At 44.2% G+C, this 13,533-nt stretch overlaps 1 protein-coding gene and 1 non-coding gene across 7 annotated transcripts in view; one reads left to right on the forward strand and one right to left on the reverse strand.

The window, feature by feature from the left end:
• Positions 1–3,937: 3,937 nt before the first annotated feature.
• Positions 3,938–13,533, reverse strand: part of Vps26a (VPS26 retromer complex component A) — a 29,947-nt gene continuing 20,351 nt past the window's right edge. For 3 of the 6 annotated variants that reach the window (XM_039098876.2, XM_006256460.5, XM_017601692.2), the window contains 4 exons: positions 12,710–12,816; positions 12,010–12,078; positions 8,729–8,871; positions 3,938–5,526 (listed from right to left, as the gene is read on the reverse strand). In XM_039098876.2, coding sequence (XP_038954804.1) covers positions 5,413–5,526; positions 8,729–8,871; positions 12,010–12,078; positions 12,710–12,816 — 433 coding nt within the window. In that variant the 3' untranslated portion in view covers positions 3,938–5,412. The remainder of the gene's footprint in view (positions 5,527–8,728; positions 8,872–12,009; positions 12,079–12,709; positions 12,817–13,533) is intronic. The other 3 variants (XM_063279302.1, XM_039098875.2, NM_001007740.1) reach the window with 2 other exon arrangements.
• On the forward strand, positions 13,097–13,286 carry LOC120099075 (U2 spliceosomal RNA). Its single transcript, XR_005497896.1, has one exon. It is a non-coding gene; the product is annotated as a U2 spliceosomal RNA (small nuclear RNA).

Here is a 13,533-nt window from a genome sequence, read left to right on the forward strand (position 1 = left end):
CTGTAGGGTCTGCAAGCAATAATATTGTCACATGGGTGGGCCTCCTTGAGAGCCCTCCTTGGTGAGAGGCTCATGGACAGTAAGTGACCAGATCAGACAAGAGCTGGCTTTTTTCCCATATAAGGTCATTGAGTGCCTGGTGGTCATTCAGGAGAGGGGCTGTGGCCACTGGGAACTGGGTTTTGGCACCATCTGTATGAGGTGGGGGGCTTTACAATGTGGGTGGGGCTCTAACGAGCTGGAGCATGGATCCCAGCCTAACACCTGGGTTAGGAATTTATCGTTGGATAGGAGAGATGGTTCAGCAGTTAAGAGCACTAGCTGCTTTTATAGAGGACTTGGGCTCCCAACTGTAAATCCTGTACACCCTCACACAGACATGCAGTCAAAGCACCAACGTACATAAAATAAAAATAGAATTTAAAAAATAATTGACATTGGGCTGGAGAGTTGGCTCAGTAGTTAAGAGCACTTGTTGAAAAGAACCCAGGGGCTCACCACATCCTCAAGCATCAACACATAAAGGTAACACTAAAAGAAAAAAAAAATTTGTCATCCCCTTAACCCTGAGATAAGGTCCACTCCGACTTAAGGGCCTCAGTCTTTACTACCTGTATTTGCAACCAGGCTCATCCACCAGAGCCCTGATGAAGCAGAACCACACCCATATTCCAGAACTCAGATTCTACCCTCAAATTCATCATCCTCTCCAGCTAGGACAGCCCATCCATCTGAATCCTCTGCTTCCCTGATTAGCCCACCCCAAACCTGCTCCCGTACTCACTACAGAGAAGAATCCTCCCCAAACCTTTTCCCGCCTACCTCTCCACAAAGTTGTTCCTTTTTTTGCAGATAGAGTTGAATGTGCAAGGGAGAGGAGCAGAGAGCACGGTGAACTCTGACGGTCTTTTTTTAAAGTCTTCTCTACCATCAACCTAACAACTGAAAGACTCAGAACCTCCTGTATTTCTTTTCTTTTTTCTCTTTTTGTTTAGGTTTAGCTTTTTGTCCTTTGTTTTTTGACACGGGGTTCCATTTGTGTAGCCCTGGCTATCCTGGAACTCATTTGTAGACTAGCTACTAAAGAGATCCTGTCTGCCTCTGCCTCCCAAGTGCTAGAATGAAAGGCATGAATCATCCCATCTCGCTGAATTCCTGTTTTCTGAAGACACCCGGGGTCTGATAAATCACCTTAGTTCTGATAGGTTATTTCTCTGCCAGTGAAATGAGCCAAATCAAGTCAGATTCGATTATAGTAAAGGCAGGTTTATTGGGAAGCCGCTCTCAAGAGATTTCACTGGCCCCAAGCACTGAGGCGAGGGAAGTCACCATCGAGGGGTGGAGTACAGAAAGGGCTTTTGGACAGAAAGAGGCCGAGAAGTAGACAGTAGTCCTTTGGTTGTCTGTCTCAAGGATATGAGAGTTGGTCTGGTCTTTGACTTAGTGACAACCAGAAGCTAACCTGGAGTTTAACCCCTCACTTCTCAGGGAGCAACCCGTACTCTGTTACATGAACAGTGTTAGTCTCTTCCCTGGGATAATACTGGCAGTTCCAGTTAAGTTCTGTCCTCTTTGTCTTTTGTCTGCAAGCTTCCTTTCTTCCTAGGACAAGAGTTCTCCAACCATGAGAGCAAGTACACTCCTGGGCCTATCTCCTCTTCTCTGTCCTAAACTCAAAAGATCTCCCTTGAGGTTGCCTCGTCTTCAATGTTGCCTTCTCCAATCTAGTCCCTTTGACCCTTTGCTTCCTGGAGTTATGTAAACTTTTCTCCACACTAGGGACCACCTATTCCAACCAGATATCCCTTACAATGCATTATTAAATTTCCCCACGGTTTTAGGGACAATTACAGTATAACCTTCACTAAGGAAAAATTGTTTTTGTGAGGTCAGTTGGCCTTCATATAAAGTAAGCTGGTCAGCAGAAGATCCCTGGACCCCACCACTACCCAAGCCATCTGGCTAAGGTCACAGGGACCTCAGAACACTTCAATCTATTTCCTTATATTGATCCATTGGCTAACTGTTGTACATGGGGATGCCTGGCTCAAAATCTGTGTCCTCCAACACTATCCCACTCCTAGTCCGGAGTTTGAAAACTTGTTAGCTTACCCTGACCAGTTCACCCCCTCAGAAACAAGATTCTCTCCTCTGCCTTACAATTCTCACTCTACTCCCAAGTTCCCAACCTACTCAACATCCCTCCTCCTCCTCTTCCTCCTCCTCCTCCTTCTCCTCTCCTCCCTCCTCCTCCTCCTCTTCCTTCTCCTGTTTCTGTCTCCTCATCCAATGTTAAACTCTAAAAATCCAACAAAGGGGAGAAAAAAAGCCAAATGGTGCACACTTTTGAGGCAGGAGTATGTCTGAATTTGAGGCCAACCTGGTCTGCAAAGAGTTCTAGGCAAGCCAAGTCTAAATACTGAGACCCTGTCTTAAAACAAACAAGGTTCCCAGGATAGCCTTACTAGGATTTAAGTGGAGCGAGAGTGGAAAGCCGCAAGGTCTGGAGTCGGACATTACTGGGGCTGAGGTGTGCTCTGCAATGTGGAGTCTGGCTATGATGTAAGAAGCCAAGTACTGGGTTGGGGATTTAGCTCAGTGGTAGAGCGCTTGCCTAGCAAGTGCAAGGCCCTGGGTTCGGTCCCCAGCTCCGGAAAAAAAAAAAAAAAAAAAAAAAAAAAGAAAAGAAAAGATTACCAGAACATCCAACTCTTTAAAAAAAAGTGCATGTTTTCCTTACTATGCTTTTGCAAATGCCTGAAAAGGTTAAATCTGTAAGCTCCTGCAGAGGTAAAAGCCACAGGGGCAGAGTCGAGCTAGCCTCCATTGACTGAGTGATTGCTTGGCATGCTCAAAGCCGTGGGCCGTGGCGTCTAAGCACCGCATAAACCAGGCACGGTGGTGCATGCCTATATTACAAACAATGGGGAGGAGAGACAGAAGAATCACAAGTTAAAGATCACCCTGGTGTGTAAGAAGTTCAAAGCTAGCCTGAACTACAAAACCCGCTTTTTAATTTTTTAAAATGTATTTTAAGGAGATCCTCAACTATATAGTGAATTTGAGACCAGCCCTGGCTGTAGAGACCATCTTAAAACAAGAAGCATGATCAGTGTCTTCAAGCCTGGATAATCTTTTTTTTATGTTGATGCCCCCCAATCTATGAAAAACAATCTTTTTTTAGATGAAGTCTGTTTACACAGCTCTGTCTAACCTGGAACTCACTATGTAGACCAGGCTGCCCTTGAACTTGTAGCCCTCCTGCCTCTATCACAAGTGCTGGGAGAGCGATTTTACCGTCTGGGTGAGATCCAGCTGTGACCATTTTTCTAACGCTCCTGAAGTGATCCTGAGATGTGCCTAAGATTGTGAACTTCTTTGACACTATAGTCTGCAGTGGCCAGACAGATTTGGCCTACAGTTAACTTTATTTACCAACTTTTGACTGAAATCTCCAAATTTTAAGTTGGTTATGCACCAGGAAAGTCTCATGTGGAGTGAATAAGCATTTTATATTCGTTTTAAACAAATTAATTAAAAGCTTTATGTAACTACTTAAAACTGAAGCCAGTGAACCTGGAGAGATGGTTCAATGGATAACAGCACTGGCTACTCTTCCAGTGGACCTCGGCTTAGTTCCCAGTACCCCATGGCTGCTCACAACCATCTAGGACTTCAGCCCCAGGACATCTAATGCCCTCTTCTGCCCTCCTTGGGCACTGCCCATATGTCTGCACAGACATACTTGCAGGGAGAATAGCAATACACATAAAATAAATAAAGCCTAAAAGCCAAATTTAACAAACCTGAAGCCAGTACTATTTATAAAAATTCACTGTTATGACTGTGTGTTCCTAACCATTGGGCAATCCTGTGTTCAATCTGTTAACAATGACAAGATTGAGAATAAAGTCATTTTACTTAACTACAAGCTTAGTTTCTGTTTCAAATTATTTATTATATATATCATAGTTGCACAACTTGAGGCTGGTTAAATACAATTGTTTTTCAAAATCTCTTTGAATTATTTCCTAGATTATACATGCAAGTGACCATGAAAATATTTGGCATTTTGAAACTTTGAAACTCTGAACAGGCACTTGCAAGAAGGAAAACATGGCCATTCTTAGAAGTCCACATTTGCAATAGCTGCTCCAGGACAGGGAACGTGGAATCTCTGGCCAGGGCTGGTTGCTGGCCACTTTATCAAAGTGCCACCATAGTAAAAAGAAGGTTTAAGGAAACAGAGTCGGGCTGCCCAGCTTCCTCAGAACGTAAGGCTAACTCACACCCCTGCACTGAGGCGGATCAAGAACACTGCAGTGTACAGAGGCCAGCAGCCCGGGGGGAGAGGGCCCCACCACAGCGCAGGCGTCCCCTGCCCCATGTACCTCAGCAGTGTGTCTGCGCTCAGCTGACTGCAGGCTTCTTCAGAGCAACTCAACAAACGATGTGAATTTAGTGTTTTTGTTTTGTTTTTTTAAACAGACTAGGTGAAGTTAGGTCTGAACTAGCCAATATTCCAGTTAACAAGAAAATGTCTGGCTACGGACACTTGTATATGCATTGGCTGGTTCTCCCAAGCTCACTCATTCCTAGGTGACTATTTGCATATACATGGAAACGAGTCCTTAAATTAAAATATATATACATGTTTCAAAGTCTTTATGGAAAAAATGATACAGGTTTAACAAGTTCTAAAATGCCAATGTGTCGACCCCACACTGCAGAACCTACATCATGATAAAGAAAGTAAGAGCAAAAGGGTTAATAATGGGCTAGAGGGCCACGATGACCGGTGTAATCCCTGGGGAGAACATTCTTCGTATACCTCAGAGACCCTGAAGGTTAAAGTTTGGGAGGCTGTGGCATGGTAGGTTCAGGAGTGCCCACCATGTAACCGGACTGGCTTTGGACACACATGTAAAGTAAACAGTTCTCAAAATACTGAGAGCCTTGCCGACACTCGGCAGGCATGGGGGCTGCTCAGGTTTGCTCATTTTACTTGAACAAAAATATTTAATTTTTTGCACATAGAGAATAAGAGGTAATCATTAGCATGAAAACAGAGAAAAGGATTTTCAATATTATGCATAAAGAAAGCAAAATTACAAATACCAGTCTACTCACAAAATCCTCAATGTTTATGCTTCTGGGTGCTTATCAGTGTGCAGTAAAAAAGAAAACAAAAAGGCAGCTTAGGAATTCTCCAGTGTTTCCAAGAAGCACTTTTTAAGATGTATATACACAAAGACCCTTTAATCACACTGTAAAATAAACGCAGCACTCTGGGATAAGGAAGACTAGCAGACATGGAGCTGGAGTTGGGACGTCCCCATGCTGCGGCCATCTTTAACCAGCTGGGCTCCCCTCTCGGCCTGGTTCTTGCACTTGTTGCTCTGTCCCGCTTGCTTACATCTCAGGCTGTTCTGCAGACGCCTGCGATTCTGGAGATTCAAATCGCTGGTGAAAGTTCGTCCTCTGTTTTCTCAGTTTCTCAGGTGCTTTTCTCCACAGGATAATCTCCTAGAGGAAATGCAAGATAGAAATGAAGTGTCCTGGTACGTCTTAGATGTTCACCATGGAAATACTGGCTGCAACTTCAACTTTTTTTTTTTCTTTTTCTTTTTTTTGGAGCTGGGGACCAAACCCAGGGCCTTGCATTTGCTAGGCAAGCGCTCTACCACTGAGCTAAATCCCCAGCCCCGCAACTTCAATTTTAAGCTGTAAGACAATCCCAGTTCCTCTGTACCAAAGACTCCCACTTTCCCGCGGTAGCCCTTCCCTCTCGCACTCACAAAGTCCTAGTGCTGTTCTCTAGAAAATCCCCCAATCAGCTGAGGCTCCACCGCCTTCATCAGAGACTGAGTCTCTTCATGGCCTTAGAGCACTGAGCCTGCTTCCTGGGACACAGGAAGACCCATGTCTACGCCACCCTTCACATCACTGCCATGTTACGTGTATTAATGTGTACATTTTGTGTGTCTGTGTATGCACGCATGTCACAGCATACGTGTGAGGCTAAAGGACAACTTCTGGAGTTGGTTCTCTCCTTCCACCTGGAGGCTCTGGGGGATGGACTCAGGTCTGGGTTGGCAGGAAGCACCTTGCCCAGTGTGCCATTCACTGGACCCCACACTGCTTGTCTTATAAGTGCTGCTTATAGTGCTCTTTGATAGTTCCTAGTACCTCCAGGATGAGTTTCCAAACATGCGAGGCCGCCATACCTTGCCCACCATTCCTTACATTAATTTACAGATGCTACCTTCCTTCCCCCTAAATGCCTCTCCCAAACTGAGTTATTCTCTGCTCTGATGTATGCCAAATAAGCTGCCTACCTCTTCCCCTACACCGCTCCCTAATCTCCATGGCACTGTCTATCAATCCCAATTTCTCCTCTTCTAAATTCCTGCTTCAAGTCATAAATGACTGGGAGTTTTCCTGTTTAAATGTATCGTGTGTGTGAGTGTTTAGCCTGAATGTGTGTATGTGTGCCGTGTGTGGGTGTCTGGTACCTAGAGAAGTCATCTGAGCAGTGTGGGTACTAGGAAGCAAATCTGGTTTCTCTGCAAGCCCAACCAGTGCTCTTAACTAATGGACCCCTTCTCCAGCCCTAAGTGGTTCTTACCAGCCAGGGCTTGCCATGTAGGCCAGACTACAGACTAGTCTCAAACTCTGTGACCCTCATGCCTCGCAGCTGCTCCTGCCTAGCTAGCACAAGTTAATTTCTGACTTGGCTATGGAACACTTAATTGATCCTCTTATTAATCCACTTCACACGGTAGGCAACCATTCTAATTAGTCCTACTCAGGACTCCCCAAAGGCTATTTAATTCTCAAATGATAAAAAGTTTATATTACACTTAACAAAAGGTATCAGAACTGAGTATTCTAAAAGATATAACTACTTTTTAGGGATGAAATGATAACTTCAAAAATCTACCAACTAAAGACATTAGAAAAATTGATAGTTGAGGATGGGACATACATACTTCATGCCTATGATCTCAGCAAGAAGGCAAGAGGATTGAGAATTTGAGGTAAGCGTGAACTACAGTGCAAGACTCTGTTTTCCAAAAACCTAGGGAAAAAAGAAAAACCAACCAAGGGCAGGATGTGGTTCAGCCATAGAGTACTGGCCTAGCAAGTAAAAGCCCTGGGTTCAATGGACTGGGGTGTCTGGGACACAGTAACGGAACAGGTGTTAGGAAGTGATCCTTTTGATAATGAAAACACATTCAAGACACTCTTCAATGCTAGGGCTGGTGATTCGTGCTATGGTAGAATTAAAGATCCAAGGCCTGCCTGAGCAACTGAGTAAGACCTCTCTCCACAGCAGGAGGAGAGAAGAGGTGCAAGGAAGTGTAGGGTGATGCCACTATGCAGGTGATGGCAGGTAGACGATAGAACGAGGTCTGTGATTGGACGAGAAGGAAGGATGGGAGGGAGAAAAAATTTTTAGAGGCTGAGGAGGCAGGAGTGAGGGGAGGGGAGAGAAAGAGAGAGAGAGAGAACAAACGAACATGGTAGTGGATGTTAAGATTCCTCTCTGGACATATTGCAGGTTGTTATGACTATTCCTAGGGGATGAATATGTACAGGACTTTGTGTTGTCTAGATGGGCAAACTATATCTTATCAATTGGCTATTGTGCAGTGTATTCTTTCATGTGGCAACTCAATTGAGTTCAAGAGTGTATGGTGGCCAAATGCACCGGGCCTTCCACAGAATTGGGATGTGTATGCCTGGCGTGGTGGAAACCAGGCAAGAGGGCTATGAGTAAGGGCAGGCGGGGGGGAATCGCGGACAGCGGGTCACAAAGTAGTTAGGGGCAGCGTGGACCTGCTGAGATAAATTAGCACTAGTTCCAAAGGCCCACCGGAGGGAGCCAGAACTAGTGAGAGCGCAACTGCCAGGGTACATGCAGAACTGGTTCCATCATTTTAATTTTTACTGCAACAAGAGAGGGCTTACCCAGAGCCCCAGATTCCATCCCACCAAAACTAAAAAAGGGCCTGTATAAAACTTACCTAAAACTAATCATAGTGGGGGTAAAATTTTTGTTTGCTTTTCGCCATTCTCTGTTCTTTATTGCCCAATACCATAAATAGTAGATGTTTTTATTTGGGGGTATAAAACTTGTTCAGGAGAAAAATAAAAGGGCTGACAAAGTATAATTCATCTTAGGCTGGAGAGATGGCTCAGCGGTTAAGAGCACTGACTGCTCTTCCAGAGGTCCTGAGTTCAATTCCCAGCAACCACATGGTGGCTCACAACCATCTGTAATGGGATCTGATGCCCTCTTCTGGTGTGTGTCTGAAAATGGGTACATATACATATAATAAATCTTTAAAAAAATATAATAAAAGTATAACTCATCTCTAGTCCTGTGGAAAGGCTGAAAAGCTCTCTTACAATGTCTACTGAGGCAAACCATGTTCCCACTCACACTCAAGCCCCACTTGCTCAGCACAATAAGCTTTAGAGAAGGCACTGTCAGGTCTGCCTGCCCCAAAAGAAAGTCCTACCTGGGGGGCTGGAGAGATGGCTCAGAGGTTAAGAGCACTGACTGTTCTTCCAGAGGTCCTGAGTTCAATTCCCAGCAACCACGTGGTGGCTCACAACCATCTGTAAAGAGATCTGATGCCCTCCTCTGGTGTAGTAGACACTGTAACTGTCTTCAGAGTACTTATATATAATAAATAAATAAATCTTTAGAAAGTCCTACCTGCTGCTTGAAGTACCTTCTGTCCTCCTCATCAACAAGCACGAGGTTCAAAAAGTACCTTACTGAAAACTTCTTGTTCACATCTCTCATTGTGGGGGTTGGGTCATACCCTGCTAAGAACAATCTTATCGGAATAGATTCTCCTGAAAGAAAAGCAATTAACATTTAATTCTCACCTAATTAAATATATTCACATAAAACTTAGAACTAAGAAGTCATGGACAGCACCTGAGATAAGCAGTGTCTAGTCTGTCACTGCTGACACTTGGGGACAGAAGACTCCTTCTTGTAGGATAGTTCTACACACTTGTAACACCACCAGATGCCGGGAGCAGGCGGTATAACATTTCTCAGAACAATGTCAAATGCCTCTCAGGGAGCTGATCCTAGTTGAGAAGCACTGCCCTAGAGCAACCTGCGTGTAGCCAAGAATCCTTGGCTCGTGGGGTTTAGCCATTGTGAAACTGGCAGTAACAACAGCACTCATTTTGTAGCAAAACTGTAAGAACTGTGTTGGGAGGTTAAACGACATAAAGAGACTAGAACAGTTCCAGCCACCAAGTGTTGTTTAGAAGTAGATGCATTTCTGCTCTAAAATTTTACCATGATTTCATCAGTGTATGTCTATAAAGTATATTACTAATTCATCCAAAGCAAAATAATGGCTGGGAAAGAACTCAATTGTTAAAGTGCTTACTGTACAAGCATTAGGATTTGAGCTCAAATTCCACTACCCATGTAAAAAGCCAGGCCTGCTGGCATACACTTCTAATCCCAGCACTGGGAAACCAGAGGCAGGTGGCGGATCCCAGGGCTCCCTAACTACTTTGCAGCAAGCCCCAGGTCCCAAAATAAGAGACCCTACTCAAAAACCAAAGTGGACAGTACTCCTTAAGGACGATATCCATAGCTGACTCTGGCTCACACACTTACACACATGCACCTGCCTGGCTTACACACTTACACTCATGCACCCGCATGCACCTAAACATACACAAAATGAATAACATGCCTTCATTTTCAAAGATTATATTCATTTATATATTCTTTTTTTTATGTATGAGGGCTCTGCTCCATGTACACCTGCAGGCCGGAAGAGGGCATCAGATCTCTTTACAGATGGTTGTGAGCCACTATGTGGTTGCTGAGAATTGAACTAAGGACCTCTGGAAGAGCAGCCAGTGCTCTCAACTGCTGAGCCATCTCTCCAGCCCCACACATTTAAAAAGATTATAGACTGGAGCCAGACATTGGTAGTATGTGGCCTTAATCCCAGCACTTTGGGAGGCAGAAGCAGGTGGAATGCTGTGAGTTCAAAGCCAGCCTGGTCTACATAGCGAGTTCTAGGACAGCCAAGGCTACACAGAGAAACCTGTCTTAAAAAACCAGAGAGAGAGAGAGAGAGAGAGAGAGAGAGAGAGAGAGAGAGAGAGAGAGGTAGGCAGGCAGGCATATAAAAAGATTATAGACTGGAGAGACAGCTCTAGCTCAGTGGTAGAATACGTGCCTGCTCAGGACCCCAGGTTCAATCTTCAATTCCAGGAAAAAGGAAATGTTACTTCGATTATGTAATGTCACGTCTTCTGTTTTCCCCACCTTTCCTTTGTCCCTCTTTTTGTCTCTCCTGGCCCCTGCTTGAGATAGGGTCTCCATAAATAGCGCAGACTAGCCTTGAACTGTTCTTAGTCTTTCTGTTCCAAATGTTAGTTAAATGTTAGTTAGTGCCCCTTACCACACCTTGCTCTCCATGGCTTGCTCCCCTTTGCTTTATTACAAAACCCAGGACCACCTGCCAAGGGGTGGCATTGTCCACAGTGGGCTGGCCCTTCCCACACCAATCATTAATCACGAAAAGACTTTCTGACAAGCCTAACTTACACAGGCATTTTTGCAATTTGGATTTTCTCTTCCCCAATATATCTAGTCTGTATTAACTTGACAAAAACTAAGTGAATGCTGGCCTCACGCTAAAGATTAAAGTATTTAAGCAGTTCATGGTGGTGCATGCCTGTAATCCCAGCACTCAGGGGTGGAGGGAGGAGGATCAGGAGCTCAAAGTCATCCATGGCTACACAGTAAGCGTGACCATTTGACCTTGTCTAAAACAACAACAAATGACTCCCTGGGCAACTTAGTAAAGCTCTGCCTCAAAAATACAAGAGCCAGTGAGAGGACGGCCTGGCAGGAAGACACATGCTGTGCAGGCCTGGCAAACCTGAGCTCCATTCCTGCAACCAAGACTAAGGGAGAAAGTCAGTCAATCCTCAAAGTCGTCCTGACCTCTACATGTAGGCACAGCACGTGTGTCTGCACTAAAACACATAATAATAATGGAAGTTAAAAGAGAGCTGGACAGATAGCTCAGACAGTGCTTGCCTATCATGCAGTGAGGGTCCTGGGCTTACACTATAGTACTGAAAGAAAGGTAGCAGTCTAAACTTTTTGTCTTTGTTGTTTTTGGCTTTTTTGTTTGTTTGTTTGTGACGAGATCTTTCTATGTAGCCCTAACTATTCTGAAACTCTCTAGATTTCACAAAATACCTGTTGCTGACTCCTGAGCACTGGGACTAAAGGTGTGCCCGGCTGGCCATTATGAACTGTAAGAATGTATACTTTCACACTAAATGAACAGTGAAGTTCAAGTGCCACGAGCACTGACACACACACACACACACACACACACACACACACACACACGGTTGTAACTGAAAGGCTGTAAGAAGGCTAAGCAGGTAAGTCCCTTGCTCCCAAGCCTGAGGACACAGTGGAAGCAGAAAACCTACAGACTGTCCTATGACATGTGCATGTATACATGGCACATGCCTATCAGTGCAAACACACACCCCTCCTCACATACAAGTAAATAATGGGTGAAAGAGTTTTAGGGGCTGGAGGGTAGCTCAATGGTTTAAAGCACTGACTGCTCTTCCAGAGGATCCAGGTTGATCCCTAGCACCCACAACCATCTGTACCTCCAACTCTGGGGAATCGGATGTCTTTTTCTGGCCTCCACAGGTACCAGGCATGCACATGGTATACACATATATGCAAATAAGACATCCATATATATAAAATATAAAACAAATTAAATAAAAATATGTTTAGGTAAATGAAGCCAGGTGCAGTGGTGCACATCTGTAATCTTGGCACTTGGGAGGCACAGGTAGGAGGGTTACCACCAGTTCAAGGCGAGCCTGGTTGACAGAGAAAGTTCCAGGGCCAGTAGAGATGTACGGTAAGACTTGTATCAGTAGAAATAAAGATGAGTGAGATTGAGTTACCTTTTACTGGCGCCCCATCCATTATTTCATACTTAGCGATTGTTTCTGTCTCTGTTGTGGTGCTGGGTCCTAGGATAACAACAGAGATGGCGCTCACTCGACTGTTCCCAGAGGTGAAGCCTGCCCTGTTCTCAGCCACAGCGCTTCAGTGCCGCCTTACCTCCGCTGGCCCTCCGTTCTAATCTCTGCTCTACTCCTGAACTCACCGCTCACCTGTGTACGTCAGTCTCCCCACAGCTACACCAGTTCACAGTCACCCTCACAGTTCCTGCCACCAGTTTTACGCTGTGCTCAAAGGGAAGGCAGTGACTCACATCGAAGCACCACCCAAGAACCGTCCTGGAGTCAATTTTAACAAAGACCACACCAAGCACTTACATGGCGTGCACACTCAACTCTACATTAACTCCCTAGGACATTGTAACTCAAATCTAAATACCTGTCTTTAAAAAACAGATGTTTCTAAGTACCCATTACAAAATTAAGAACCCAGTGGTCTCCATGCCTAGGTTCAGCCTGTAGGGCTTGCCAGTACATTCAGCTCAGAACTGTTCTGTAAAAGTATTGAACTACAGCAAAACTTTAACTGGCAAAGCTAACATCCAACGTCAATTCCAAACTTATGCTAACAGTCTAAGATTTCTAAAGTTTCACCTAACAAGGAATTTTAACATTAACTAAAAATTTATATTCAACTTACCAATTCCTGTGATCTCTTTCTTGATCAGCTGTAACTCCATGTGTTGTATTTTTATTCTTACTAATAAGAAGTAAATTTTTCCAACAATTACATCCTTTAAATGATACCTATTTGGAAGGAAGATGTGTCACATACCATTTATCAGTTTCAAACAACAACAACAACAAGTGAGACAAGTCAACAAGGATAGTAGATTAGCTCAACAGATTACCTCAAGGAAAATAACTATCTCAAAAACCATTGAAACTATTCATTCCTTAACATCCTCTCTCAAAACAGGGTTAATCAGTGTATTATCTAAGTATGAAACCAAACTTCTGCTTGACTACAAATATACCCGAGGGAATAATTAGCCCAGTTAATTGTCTCACTTACAAGTTAGTTCTCATCTATTCTTGGCCTTTTGGCTAAGATCAAGTGTAGTATCTGCTCTTGTCAGTTTAATATCTGATCGTCCTCTATCCGAGGACGATATATTAAATGGATCTTTGGAACTAGGAGTTGGAATAGGAGCTTGCTCTGTCCACTCCACGCATCAACCTGGTTTTGCAGCACCTCCAGGATCAGTGTACCCCCTCGGGGCATTTAAAAAAAATAGTTCTCAGGGGCTGGAGAGATGGCTCAGTGGTTAAGAGCACTGACTGCTCTTCCAGAGATCCTGAGTTCAAATCCCAGCAACCACAGGGTGGCTCACAGCCATCTGTAATGGGATCTGATGCCCTCTTCTGGTGTATCTGAAGACAGCTACAGTGTACTCATATGAATAAAATAAATCTTTAAAAAAAAAAGAATTTAAAATAAATAAATCTAAAAAAAGTTCGTTT

The sequence above is a fragment of the Rattus norvegicus genome, chromosome 20, assembly GCF_036323735.1.
Source record: "Rattus norvegicus strain BN/NHsdMcwi chromosome 20, GRCr8, whole genome shotgun sequence".
In the NCBI taxonomy this organism is placed as follows: Eukaryota; Metazoa; Chordata; class Mammalia; order Rodentia; family Muridae; genus Rattus; species Rattus norvegicus.